The 13,556-nt window shown below is 38.6% G+C and overlaps 2 protein-coding genes across 3 annotated transcripts; both read right to left on the bottom strand.

Moving 5' to 3' along the window:
* Positions 1-132: 132 nt before the first annotated feature.
* On the bottom strand, positions 133-7,252 carry LOC136281684 (carcinoembryonic antigen-related cell adhesion molecule 1-like). 2 transcript variants are annotated; one of them, XM_066168457.1, is made up of 4 exons: positions 7,137-7,252; positions 5,169-5,516; positions 2,011-2,265; positions 133-1,448 (listed from the first exon to the last, which is right to left on the bottom strand). In XM_066168457.1, exons 1-4 carry the CDS (start codon positions 7,201-7,203, stop codon positions 1,426-1,428), a joined length of 693 nt encoding a protein of 230 aa, XP_066024554.1. In that variant the 5' UTR covers positions 7,204-7,252; the 3' UTR covers positions 133-1,425. The 2 variants fall into 2 exon arrangements, with proteins under 2 accessions (XP_066024554.1, XP_066024553.1); XM_066168456.1 differs by lacking the exon at positions 133-1,448 and having other exon boundaries at positions 1,461-2,265.
* A 504-nt stretch (positions 7,253-7,756) lies between these two features.
* LOC131784439 (uncharacterized) lies at positions 7,757-8,425 on the bottom strand. The gene has a single exon (XM_066168913.1). The coding sequence runs from the start codon at positions 8,423-8,425 to the stop codon at positions 7,757-7,759; it is 669 nt and encodes a 222-aa protein (XP_066025010.1).
* Positions 8,426-13,556: the final 5,131 nt, after the last annotated feature.

Genomic DNA, 13,556 nt, shown 5'->3' with positions numbered 1-13,556 from the left:
CGAAAGGTTGTTTGGACGTCCAAAATAAGCGATTTTTGCGAGAGATTATGGCTTTTTCGCAGTAGTTTTATCATACATAGATAAAGATAATGTTGTTACCTTGGAAGTTAAAGTTTTTGCTGGAATTAACCCGAAATATGTTATTTTTAAAACTTCTCTTCTTGCGTAAGGTCTATTGTGAAATCGTCACCGCGTAATGGTCTCAAAGTATTACAAAATTACCCAGAAATCGCTAGGAAATAAGTCTTTTAAGTCTTTTCAGTTGTATTTATACATGTACGGCCTATTTTATACTTGCAAACGTATTTGATAAACAAATTACGTTTGAAAATATACTTACTTAAAGGAGAGAAGTCGTTGTCAGCGGAGATGGAAATTATTTTTACCAAGCTTATGCTCACTGAAAGGATTAAATAAGCGATGAAAAAAAAAAAAAAAAAATGAGGAAATCCCCAGTTCAAGTGATAGTTTGTTTGAGAAAAATCCAAAGGTCTTTGAGCTGTAATTTTCCTTCTCGCACTCCCTGAAGGATCTTGTCAGGAAAAGCAAGACCACGAGAACTCCGGCAGAAACTGTGGACACATCATCAGTTGTGCATCGCTCCTTAAGAGACCAACTTGTATCACTCATCGTCACAGAAGAAAGGGTTAAGTTTTGAGCCAATTATCAACGCTGATTCGTTCTCATTGATCACAACAAAGAAGCAGTGTTGGTATTTTCGCACTTTAATGTACAACAATAATATTTAATGCTGAAGCACGCCATTTCAATCTCCTGCTGCCTCAAGGTAGCTTTCATAGCGCTCTTTTGTATTACTAAGCCAAGCTAGAAATAGACTTAACTCACGCACAAAAAACTGACACGGTATAGTTGAGTTATTCTTTGGCGATTAATATGGTTAGTTTTTCTAAATTCCGAGACCATTACGCGATGTCAAATTCACAATAAACCTTGCGCATGGAGACAAGTTAATCAGTATATTTTGCGATACATTACATGGTTTTTCAAACAAAAACTTATTCTTCCCCTGTATCAGCATAACCTTAATCCATTTCTGATAAAGGAGCGGCGAAAAAGCGATAATCTCTCTCTAAAATCTTTTTTGGACATTGGAACTACCTTTCGCCATACAATTCCTTCCAATGAGTTGCAATGTTTGCCCCGTGGCGATCCCAGAAATCTAAGCGCAAACACAAGGATCCGATTACTGGCAGCTTATTCATTAAGTATCTCACAGAGCGGGGCGGCATAGTGCTTGCAGGTCACACAACCTCCCACCTCCCAAACCAGAAAGTCATGGACATCAGTTACACGGGCCCAGCATTTGTCTTTCCTTTCCCTGTCTTTCGATGAAAACAAAGAGTGAAGGTTGTAATCACTCCATAGTAGAGTCCGTCACTTTTGTGTCATTTGGCAGTCGAGTATTCAGTATAAGGTGGCAAGGCCTACTAAAAATTAAATATAAAATGGATTCTAGCCCTCAAATAGTATATCTCTTCGAACGCCACACATACAAATATGAGCGCAAACCTTGGGCATGCAGTTTTAATTTCAGCCCATTTTCACAACTACCAGTTAAAAAAAGTGCAATTTCTCCGCTGACAATGAGGATCTTGACCAATTCTCAGCTTTCCATTAAGCCCCAACCAGAGACCTCACACTGAATAGGAATATGTGCTAGCCTTGTGCGCTAGGCAAACAGAGTGAATTTTTGAATGCTTTAAGCCATTTTCTGAGTTAAAAACAGTTCAACTGAAGCAATCACTTGGTGAGAAAATTGTCGCGCCCTCCAAAGCAAAATAATGTGAAAAATTATTCCTCCTATATTCAATTGTCCCAACCAATACTTGCCAGGCTGATGCATACAAAGCTGAAAAGGATTTGAGGTGGAATTCTGTTTCCTTACAACTTTGAACAGACTCATCAGTTTTGGGTAACTGGCCCCAATAACAGGATTCACACTGTAAATAAAGTAAACTCAGAAATAGAAATTAAGGTTATGATACTTACAGTGAACTACAATTGTTGTGTTAATGGAAGTGACTTCCACTGAGTTATTGGCTCGACATGTATATTGTCCTGCATCTGTTCTGTTTATATTATCAAACTTTAAAATCGCAGCTTTCTTCCCTGAACTTTCCAGTTCTCCATTTCTAACCCATGCTACATCCGGCAGTGGTTTCCCAGAAGCTTCACAGGTTATGATGACAGGGGATCCTTCAATGTAATAATTTCCCCCTAAAGAGATGTTTATAAGTGGTGCCTCTGAAAGGTAAAAGATATTTTATTACATAAACTGCGGTGTTATACAGGGATTTCCGGCCCTGAGAAAAGCCGTAACAACACGCGTGAAAAAGTGTGTTGATATAGCTAATCAGCTGCTGACACGTCACTCGCCTTTGGCGCCACTCGGTCAATTTGATGAATGATCGGCAAAGCCTTCACGATTCTCAATACAAGGTAGTTTGTCGGAACGTTCTCGGATTGTGAAGGTTAAAACACTGAACAATCCTTATCGCTGACAGACAGTGAGGTTCAAACTTTTCTAGAAGGAGAAAAATGCGACATCTCACCTGTTCGCTGCGCTCACTCGTGAGCTATCGAGTTAAATTCTCGAAGAGAAATTTCATATCTACGTGCGCCCATGTATAATTCTCTATATATCATTCCTCATATGGCGTAGCAAATTTTACGCGGACTGAGTGTTAAAATTTACCCAATTACAATAAAATAAATAGAGACTAATACGTGGGCGGGCGTAGATATGGAATTTCTCTTCGAGTTGAACACGAGAAGAGAAATTCCATATCTACAAGTAACCATGTATTATTTTGTTTATCATATAAACACAATAGCCCTTTACTGGGAAGGAAAGCCGACTTCATTAACAAATGAAAATAAATGAATCGACAATACTCGAATAACAATCGTAGAGTGCGTTGGCGCTGACTCTGAATCCACAGAAATAATCGCAGCGGTAGAAACAGCCATCAGACCACTCGACGCGGAACAAGCCGATTCAGTCCGAAGAACCGTCAACAACGTACTCCAAAAGGCCGTACCACTCAAGCCTAACATCACAACGGAAATGCGAAATGCGCCAAAAAGTCTCAAACAGGACAATTCCATCATGACCCTACCTGCAGACAAAGGCTACCACTCTAAGATGTCAACACTGATCGAGACCGGACCGTACAAACTCCTGAATAAAGACCCAACAGACCGTTTAAGCCGAAAAGCCACGGAAAAGCTGCTACAACTCAAACGAAGGGGAGTATTCGTAGTATTTGTAGTAATTGTGGTATTCGGTCTCAGGCTTTGTGTTGGTTTCGGTCTCTTGGCTTTGTGAATTTTTGGTAGTTTAACCATTTGTCATGACGATCATTATCATTATCACATAACGCTATGCGCGAATAAAAAGTACGAACGAAGCAAAACTGCTCTTATGAAAGCAGCATTTCCTGAAATGTCGCGCGTAACATTTGTATTTAGTTTCAACCTTATAAATCAAATGCTTCAAATCGCTGACCATTAAAACCGTGCTCACGACCGATAGACGATGTTTAAAGAAGAGTACGATTAAATTTGACTGCCAACTTTATGAAATGTTTTTTATTCAAGAACTGAGACCTGCTCTCGATGTGCAGTCGGACTCAATTCGTGCAAAGGTTTTTAAATAGGTTTTTTTTGAGCGTTGAGATATCACAAATGTTTTCAATTTTGAAGCACAGTTAAATGACCAAGAAGTTGCATACTTAATATCACACTTGTTTCTATGTTCTTAAGGTTGTTAGGACATCTAAGATACTGTGTTCGAAAATGAAAGTTAAAACACTCAGAGAGAAGATTAAAGAGTCTGTTTTATACACGAAAATTTCTTGAAAAGTTTAGGTTGCATAAGCTCAAAAATGTTTCATACTCTAAATTGAAATGGAACACTTTTAGTCCCTTGGAGCTCTTTGCGGAACTCAGCCAGTTTCTCAGTGGAGCAACCAAAGTCAGCAATAAAATTAGAGCTGTTGAACTGACATCCATGACTAACAGTCTGCTAGGAGCAGCATTCCTACCTGGCCAAGTTGATCATCATTGAATTATTCTCTGTTTGCATGCTCAACGTCTTTCAAAGAGCATAGAGAGCTTGGATCATAGACTTTGTTGGTTTGTTGCTTCCATGCATAACTTTAAAAATTTTGCTGCAGCACATAAATCAAATCCATTAGTCTCGACTTGCTCCTTAATCTCAGAACTTACTTGAGGAAGTCACTGTTCTGTTGACTAAATTTACATCTGTAAACCTTGAAGATCATAATCCTCAGAAAGCAGAGAAAGGCGTGAAGCCATCTTTCATTCCCTTTGGCAAGTCCCTTTAAAAGGCTTGAAAAGCAATGCCATTTTTTTCACACCAAATTAATTTCACATACTGCCTGTGATTGGTCATGTAATATTCTCCTTCACTGATTTAGCAAAATCATAGAACTAGTCGGATTGTTTCTAGTTTTGACTAACCATTTTTAATTGATAGCTTTGCTAAGAGAAATTCTCAGTATTCATATTAATAATAGTTATCTATGCATAACAGAGCAACCCAGTAGTTAGTGCCAGAAGAATAAAGGCCTGTTTATATGAAGGTGGGGGACCCCAGGTAGTTGAGGTAACCCGCCGCCTTGAAAAATAAACGCGTTTACATGCAATCTTACAACCCCGGGGTGCTGGGGTGAGGTTTCTTTAGGTTGTTGTTGCACTGGCAATTAAAAAATTTGAGCAGAGGCATCCCCACCTATCACGTAAACGTGATCAAAATAAAATAAGAAATTATATGGACAGGCGGGTTACCCACCTAGGCAGGTTACCTCACCTACCCGGGGTCTCCCACCTCCATGTGAGCAGGCCCTAAAGCAATTACTCTTTGATTTCTTACCAATGAGAAACAACATAGTAAATGGTAGAGTTTACTTCCTCCTTTTAGGAGTGTTGTATCACATGTCGAGTAAAAGTACCAATATTGTTCCCAAAAGTTGGGTTAGCTTACTACTTTCAGCCCTGCATATAAATGTTTTGCAAAAATTTATGCTATTGTTTACTTTCTCCAGATCTCAGAAATATGAGAGACATGAATTGAATGCATTTGATTTTTTTTTATTATTAATGGTTATGTTTGTAATATGTACCTGCCACAATAAGCTGAATTGCACTTTCAACTGTCCCTGCTGAGCCTGTCCGCATTTCACATTTAAATTTGCTATTGTCTCTGGGGTTGATGTTCTTGATAACCAGGGTAGCTCTTCCTTTAATTTCAACTCTTCCTTTGTAAAGTGAAGGAATGTTAGGATTTTCTCTGACACCTTGACTGTCATTAAGTATCAATTTGGCAAATTTATTATCTACCACCACACTATAGAGAATGAACTGAATCTCATTATGTGGATCAGCGTAGTCCCACACCAGGTTGGCATCACTACCAATGTTAAAGTAGCTTGGATTAGAAGGTTCCTGGGTGAAATACACATTCGTACCCCCTAAAATAGACAACCATAAACAATATTGTAAGGATATCATTTAGGAAGAAAAGCTTAAACAAAGTCCACCACGGAGAAACTTTTGGTGTAAGCAGTAACAACAATAAGTGTAAATATGCCCTACATTGGTATTCACTGATGTCATTCAGCTCGAAATATACTTTCATTTGCACAAAAATAAAGTTCAATAACAGTATTGTGCAACTATTTGTGTCTTTTGATAATAATTTTTGACAGTTCCACTTTCTTTAATTTTCCAAACTGTGTACTGTGGTGAATTTCCAAAATTTTTAAGTCAGTAGTATGCATGAAGATATTTTTTGAGGAAGAACTTATCAAGGTGGAAAATGGAAAGTAGAAGTCTTTTAAGTCTTTTGTGCCATTTTGGAGATGATTGTACTTTAGTTCCTCAGATTTTGAATGTCAGGAATTGATCAAGCAAAGATTTTGACAAAGATTGTGATCAGTTTACATAAGGTGAAATCAGAGAGATTTTCACCAATTTTCATGAAATCCAGCTTTATTTCTCTGACGTTATCTTCATAAATGAATTTACCTTGTTCACACCAACAGCTGACTTCTTGTTTTTAACCTTGAAGTCATGATTCTACAGCTGTATACACCCAGCAAACATTGCTGACATTCACTTTCATTCACTTTGGCAAGCCCCCACACCACAAAGGCAAAAAATCCCATACTATTATTTTTACTGCTCAAAAATTTCATCTATGACTTGTGATTGGTTAGATGCTCATTTCTCACTTGTGAGGAAACCCATGTAACCTATCAGAATTTGTGCAGTTCATTACAAATCAATTTTTTTTTCAAATTTAGCTTGGAGTAAATCTCAGTATGTATATTATAAGCGGACATGTATACACACACATTTCAAAAACTTTGGTCTTAGTAAAACTTTACCTTTTTCTAAATATAAAACAAAAATAAGAAGTCCATGGCTAACACTGTGGGATACCACAACCAAATGTGTATAAAGCTAAAAACTGGTCAATTCAATAGACAATTCACACAAGTTGGTAATTGAGCAAAGAAAAGCTCAATTATCCAACCAAGTGCATTATGTAATTTCTTTACATGATTGCTACCTGGAGAAAAAATCACATTCAACTTAGCTAACAGTAATTATTCTTGCTGAGGTCATTTTTTGAACCAATAATGAGTGGAGAAATTGTTAACAACTCTTCCCTATAATGAGTGATGGATAACTCTTTCCTGGGTTTCCATAGCCATCTTGTTAATGAATTGGAAAGCCAACTGACAAAGCAGTAACTTTTCTCATGGCTAAGAACACGACTCACACTGATCAAGATTATATTGCACTTCTAAGTTTCCATGTTGATGTTATATCCTGAACGTATGGTATTGTTACACTTGAAGCATAAAATCCTCTGTTCTTGATTTCTATCGTTACATAGTTATTCAGACTTCATTTATCACGTCATTGAAATCCCAACATCATATCTTAAAGTTAAAATACAACAATCATTTGACAAACATCACGTTCAGAAATTAAGGGTCGGCGTTTTCGGTTTCTAAGCTTAAAATAGTACTTGGTAAAAAACACTGTAACATCCTTTGCAGGAGAATAAATTTCACAATTACCTGACCCGTGAAACTTTACTAGCAGAAGAAAGAGTAAGTAAATTTCATAATCACGGAAAGACACCATCTTATCAGACCTTAGCTGATGCTTCAATGAGGAAGGTTGTGCCTAGTAAGTTTTACGGAAGTCCCTTGAAGGGATAGAAGAGAAGGCCCGTCTTCGTTTTGAGACTGGGACCGAGTGTCACGATCACCATCGTGAAATTGTCGGCCGTAGTCGGCAAAATTGCCTAAACAGCATGGCGGATGGTGCAATTTATGGAAGGAAACTCGATCTAACCTATACACTTGGAACATTTGCATGAATCGTAGAAACTTTCCTTTCGGAGAAACGTTCCATTCAGATTAAACTACGCGTGAAACTTACGAATATGTCGAATGAGCGTGACTCAATGGGACCGACATCGATCACGCGCGCGTAATGAAGCTGGATTCTTTTCCAAGGGCCCTATTCCTTGGGCCTGAAACGGAAGTCAAGTGGATCACAAGGGAAATAATTACGCAGTGCAGACGCGCAAACTCAGTCAGTCCATAGCTAGAAGTGCGGGAAAATCAAATCGAATCAATTTTTTAGAGGGTAATTTTACCTAAGATTCCCTTCTTGGTATCAGCTTCTTCGTTTATCTTCGAACCATGTCATCTCTAAGAAAAATAAGTCTCCTTCCTTCACGCATGCTGAGGGCATATGGAAGTGTGCCAGTTAACTCTTTCGTTTTTGAACGAACGTTTTCCTGTCGTACACCTTTTCCATATTCTCCGACAAACTCTCGCATTACGGCTTCTCGCCTTTTGTCCTGCTCTTTACTTCCTGTTCCCTCGCTGATTTGCGACTGCTTACTTGGTCGTCTCTTAATATTCGGAGGCTCACCCTTGATTATTTTCTCCGGATAAAATGAATTGGGCCCGATGAAATATGAAAAGTCCTTCTGGTAAATGCGAAGCATGTCGTGTTGGACGCAACGAGCCCTTCTGAAAGCGTAGTCAGCCGCGGTGGGCATGTCGTGGTCTGCACTCATTCCTTTAAAAAAGCATTCCACACTCAATGTTGTCATACTTTCAAAACAGATTCTATCAAGAAGATGTTCATGTCCAATCTCTGTCAGTGTGTTAGCAGGACTGGTAAGTGATTCTAGCACAATGAGGAACGACTGTCTTGTAGCTCGAGGTATTGTCAAGTCGGGATCATTTGGGTTCTGTTTGCCTGTCCTCTCTAGAGCTTTATGTTCGTGGCGAGTGAGAAACGCAAACCTTTTTTGCAGAGGGATAAGGGCCTTTGCTGACATCAGCATCCTTACTCATTTGTTGCCGGTGTCACAATTAAAAACAGTGTTTCTGAAGGCGCACAGAGAAGTTGGCATATTCCGTCGGCTTTTGATACCATCGCAGTGGCCTACGCTACCTCCACTGACTTAATGTATGTACTCAATTCCTCTAAATAAGTCTCCTTCCTTCAAGCTAAAGAGTGAGTGTTCTTTGCTAGAAGATACAAACACTGTCCCACTTTCTGTAATTGCAATTCCTGTTGGGCCTGGAATATTTGAAATTGTTTTAGTCTTCAATCCTCCGCGTACTTGACATACATGAACATTTGACCCATTTCACCCATAATAAGTGCTGCTCGTCGCAAGTTAAGGCTAACAAAATTAATAGGGTAGAGCTGTCAAATGATAGCAGTTCCTTTAACTCCCCGATGTAGTTGATTTCCTCCTCCATAACATTGGTAATCGTAAAAACCTTGCTAAGACGAAAATCTCATACATAAAGTTCAAATTTATTCTTTATGGCTCCACATATGGCAAAAGGCGATACCAAATCAGGTACATTTTCTTCTGGAATAAGGGAAAGATTATGCACGGACACTTTGCGAATTTGTCTTATGGCAAAATCCTCTTCCTCACTTTGGCTTTCCGCGGCGTCTGTATCTTCTTGGCCAATCCTGGAAGCATTGAAGAAAAGCGATCTGATGTTTACCACTCTAAAGGTACCATTCCCTTGTTCGCAAACGTAAAGCTCCTCCTCCCTCACCACCACGCCAGCTGGGTTCTTACATCTGGCCTTGCTTCCACTTCCATTAGTGTGTCCCGGCTCACCACCACCGGCGATTAAAGTGACATTCGCAGGGCAGTGCATGTCAATGATGAAAACTGCGTGAAGACGTCGATCAGTTATAAAAAGCCTGCTATGTTTTGGGGAGAATGTCAATCCTGCCAGGTAGCTTAAAAAAAGATAGACCATTCTTCTTCCAGCGCTTGAATTCTATTTCAGGCACTAATGTAGGGCTCACTTTCTCGTCTGGAGTGGAATTCTTGACCTCTTTTCGGTGGATCTCCAGTGCTGACTCGACATCAATGCGGTCTAAAATTCGAAGTGCTTTCAGTGAAACGCATTTCTATATGCCCTCATCTTCTCTGCGCAATAACAAGAGTAGCCTTACGTTTACGAGATAACCGTCAGTGTCGATCCAATGCCAAAATTCAGCGGAACGCACTGACTTGATGTTGTGGGGTAGTCGGGAATAGGGACTCGGTAAGGGTACTTTTCTCTATCTGCAAGCATAGTATTCATAAAGGTCTTCTGTTTCGGATCACAGTCAGTGGACCAAACTAATGGCAGAAGTCTTGTGCATACTATGTTTTCTCTCAGACACTGGCTACAAGGGCGAAGGAGTGAGTGCCAGTCAGTATAACCAGATGTGGAACATAAATTGCAGACAATTTTCTCGCTGAAACAATTATCGCGATGCGGCTTGTGTCCCTCCACGTGCTTTGAGTGACTGGTGCAGTTTTGATAGTTCTTGGCTTTCGTCTGGCTTCTAACTACATCTATGCTTCCACGGCCGTCAGGAAAATATTACTTTTTGATGCTCTCATTATGATTTATGGAAAATGAATATTTATTTTTTGATTTTGGTCATTTGCGAATCAGAAGTACCAGAAAGTTCGAAAGAGTCGAAAATGAAAAGAGTGTTTAGTATTGAGTATTACACTCGATACTTGACCCTGGATGCCCGATAAAAGTGGCGCAGTTTCCGGTGCCAAAGCTTGCCGTGCGCCCAAATTGCTTAAAAAACCGGCAAGGAAAGCAGGCAAAAGCAAAGCATCCAAGTTGTCAACAGTTAGATTATTTTCACAGAAATTTACAAATTTCTCGATTAATAGCAAAACTAAAGCGTGTCTTTTACAAGGTCACCTTCCAACTGTTGTTATGACAACCAGTAAGTTAATATTCACAGGACGTCATAGCGGCCATATCATTATTTAGAGGTGTTCTGTTCTAAAACAATCAAATAGCGGCCATATTGATGATGTTCCAAGCAAATCCTGTGGGATTTGAACCCTTATGTTATATAAACACTTTCTAAATTTGAGCACCAATTGACCACGTGAGTGAACTGCACTCTACAGTGGTTGCATGCATGCGGGTAAAAGCCGCTAATACGATTTGAAATCGATTTTCAGCAAGTGGATTCTGGATTCCCTTTTTAGCAGAATCCTGGATTCCAAAAGCTGGATTCTGGATTCCAAAGCCCAGTATTCCGGATTCCACTAGCAAAAATTTCCTGGAATGCGGAATCCGGATTACCTTACATGGGGCGACCTAAACGTTCACGGAAATACAAGGTTACGTTCCGGAAATACGTTTTTCTCTTGTTTTCGTTGACGTAATCAGACAGAATGTCGACGGAAATACTAGGTTACTTTTCGGAAACAGATTTTCTCTTGTTTCTGCTGACGTATTCAGACCAAGAGGGGACTGAAACACTAGGTTTTGTTCCAGAAACACTTTTTTTTCTTGTTTCCTCTATATATCGGACTCTTTCAGCACTCGTTATTCTTGGTCTTCCTTTTTTCATTACAGGACAGGTAAATATGTTGTGATCGTGCGGTTTTATACAACCCATACCAGAATTTTACCGTTCATTTGCGAAATCTATGCTTCAATCTGTAAAATCACACAAATACAAGAGCTATATTTTCTTCACAGCTTCAATCAATTCATTTGATTATTTTCCTTTTCTTCAATCGATCGACCGGTGACAATTAATTATTTTTTATTTTAAAAGTACAAAATCTTTTGAGGTAACAGCCAAATTTAAACACCTGTAGGGTTTTTGATGTAAAACTCCATTCTATGGTGTCAAATGCCTTTTCGAAATCAACAAAGATAAATTTCATGCATTTTCTTAATATCTGTATATTCCATTCCTGTACATCGTTTAAGAATCTAATATTTTGTCCTATATATCTCCCATTAACAAATCCTGTTTGATCAGAGTGAACTAATTTTGGTAAGACTTTTCCATTCTCCTCACCAGTACCTTGGATAAGATTTTGTAGTCAATATTGAGTAGAGATATAGGGCGCCAGTTCTTCAATTTCGTCAAGTTCTCACCGCCTTTTGGGATTAATGTTATTGTTCCTCGTTTTTGGGATATAGATAATGAACCTTTGCGGAGGCCTCATAATAAGAATTAAGAAGGTCCTTTCAAAGAAGATCAAAAAAAGTTTGGTAAAATTCCTTTGTAAAGGCGTTCTCCCATGGGGATTTTTTATCTGCAAAGGAAGTTAATGCTTCTTTCAATTCGTTGATAGTCAAATCTTCTTCTAGGAAGCTTTGTTCTTCATCGTTGAGTTGAGGAATGCTAACATCTTCAATAAAGTCGTTAAACTTTTGCTCAGATGCATGATTGTCCATGTTGCCATTTATTTTAGTGATGTACATTTTCGTGTAAAAAACTTCAATCTCCTCGTTGACCTGTGCTGGGTTTTCTCTTCATTTTCTAGTTTCACCTCTCTGACCAATTTTTCCTCATAGTTTGTTTTTTTTCGAGATTATGGAAATATTTGGTTGGCTTTTCTCCTTGTTCTGCCCATTTCATCTTCGACTTGAACATGGTCTCTTTACCTCTTATTTCATGGAGTCGTTTAATTCTTCTTTGTCGGCTTCAAATTTTTCAAGAGTATCCTGTTCGAAATAATCTCCATTGCAAATTTTAATGTCTATTTCTTGTAACTCTTTCTGAAGAGCCTCTCTCTTGTTTCTTAATTTACATCTTTTCTCTTTTGATTATCCTATAGTTTTTGTGCGTAACTCCATCTTGATCAGTTAATTCCCATAGAAGCTGATTATCTGTAACTTCGGAGTATTTTCTTAACATTTTTGGATAGTAGAATGCGATCAGTTCTTTATAGTTATTGTCTTCCAACTGTGTGTTGTTAAATTTCCATAAACCTGGACCTCTATTGAACTCACTTTTAAAGTGAATACTTAAGAAGATCGCGTTGTGGTCTGACGCTGTCGAAATACGAATTTCCGCTCGTCGAACATCGAAAAAAGCGAGCGCGGAATAAGAACGTAGTCGATCCTCGATTTTAGGTTCAACGATTTTGACACGTAAGTAAAGGATTTAGACTTTGGTTGCAGTTCACCATAAACATCAGTACGGTTTAGTTCCTCCATGAGATCTACGAGTGTATTTCTATCGCTTGTAGCCTTCCACGGAAGACCGCCAAGTTTGTCAATTTGATTAAGAGTGATGTTCTAGTCACCGGATATGATGACTTTTGATGTATCAGTTTTAGACATAAGTTGTTGGCTTAGTGTTTTTATAAAGTCGTCTTGGTCGTGACAGTTATTTGGGGCTGTCCTGGTGTACCGGTACAAGGGGGAATTCCTATTGTTTTCATATCCATACATGGAGTTGTGACGCAGTTCGTTAATGTTTCGTTCCTTTGTGTACCGGTACACAAGGACACAACCGTTATTTGGGCCGTAAATGTTTGTGATGAAAAAGTATTTCTCCTCAATTGTAAGTTTTGCAATTAAGAATCTTCCCTCGGGATCCACTTTAATGGTACTTAAATTGAAAGGTGAGCTAGGATTTAAAAGAATGCAAACTCCTTTTGAGTGTGTGGTTCCGCGCAAATAGATTATACTGGCGCCCCATTCTACAGACCACAATTTTATCATCTTCGGGTGATGAGTAGGTTTCTTGCAAACAAAAGATTGTAGCTTTTTGACTTTTTTTAAGCATGAGAAAATTGCTCTTCGTTTGTTACCATTACGTAATCCTCGCACATTTAGAGAAAGCATTTTTTAACATATGCGACATAGAATAATTAGGCGAGGTTTGAAGATGTAAATTTTGCTAAATAACAGATAGCAAATAAGATTAGCCTTATTACTTGGAAGAAAAAAAAACATGCAATATTAAGGGTAAAAAACTATGTTGTATACTTAGCCATTTCAATAAAGCAAAGTGGTTGATGAACATGTATGAAAATCGGTGCAAAACCAAATAAAATCAAGGCAAGTTTGGATAGAAACAATAATAGTGAAATTGACATTAATATCATCTAAACACACATACCTATACACAACAAACAAACCATAAAAAATTTGAGTGTTCCATCCTCGTGC

The sequence above is a fragment of the Pocillopora verrucosa genome, chromosome 6 (genome assembly GCF_036669915.1).
Source record: "Pocillopora verrucosa isolate sample1 chromosome 6, ASM3666991v2, whole genome shotgun sequence".
NCBI lineage: Eukaryota > Metazoa > Cnidaria > Anthozoa > Scleractinia > Pocilloporidae > Pocillopora > Pocillopora verrucosa.
Note: the sequence above shows the minus strand (reverse complement) of the source record. Positions and strands in the feature narration are given on the sequence as shown.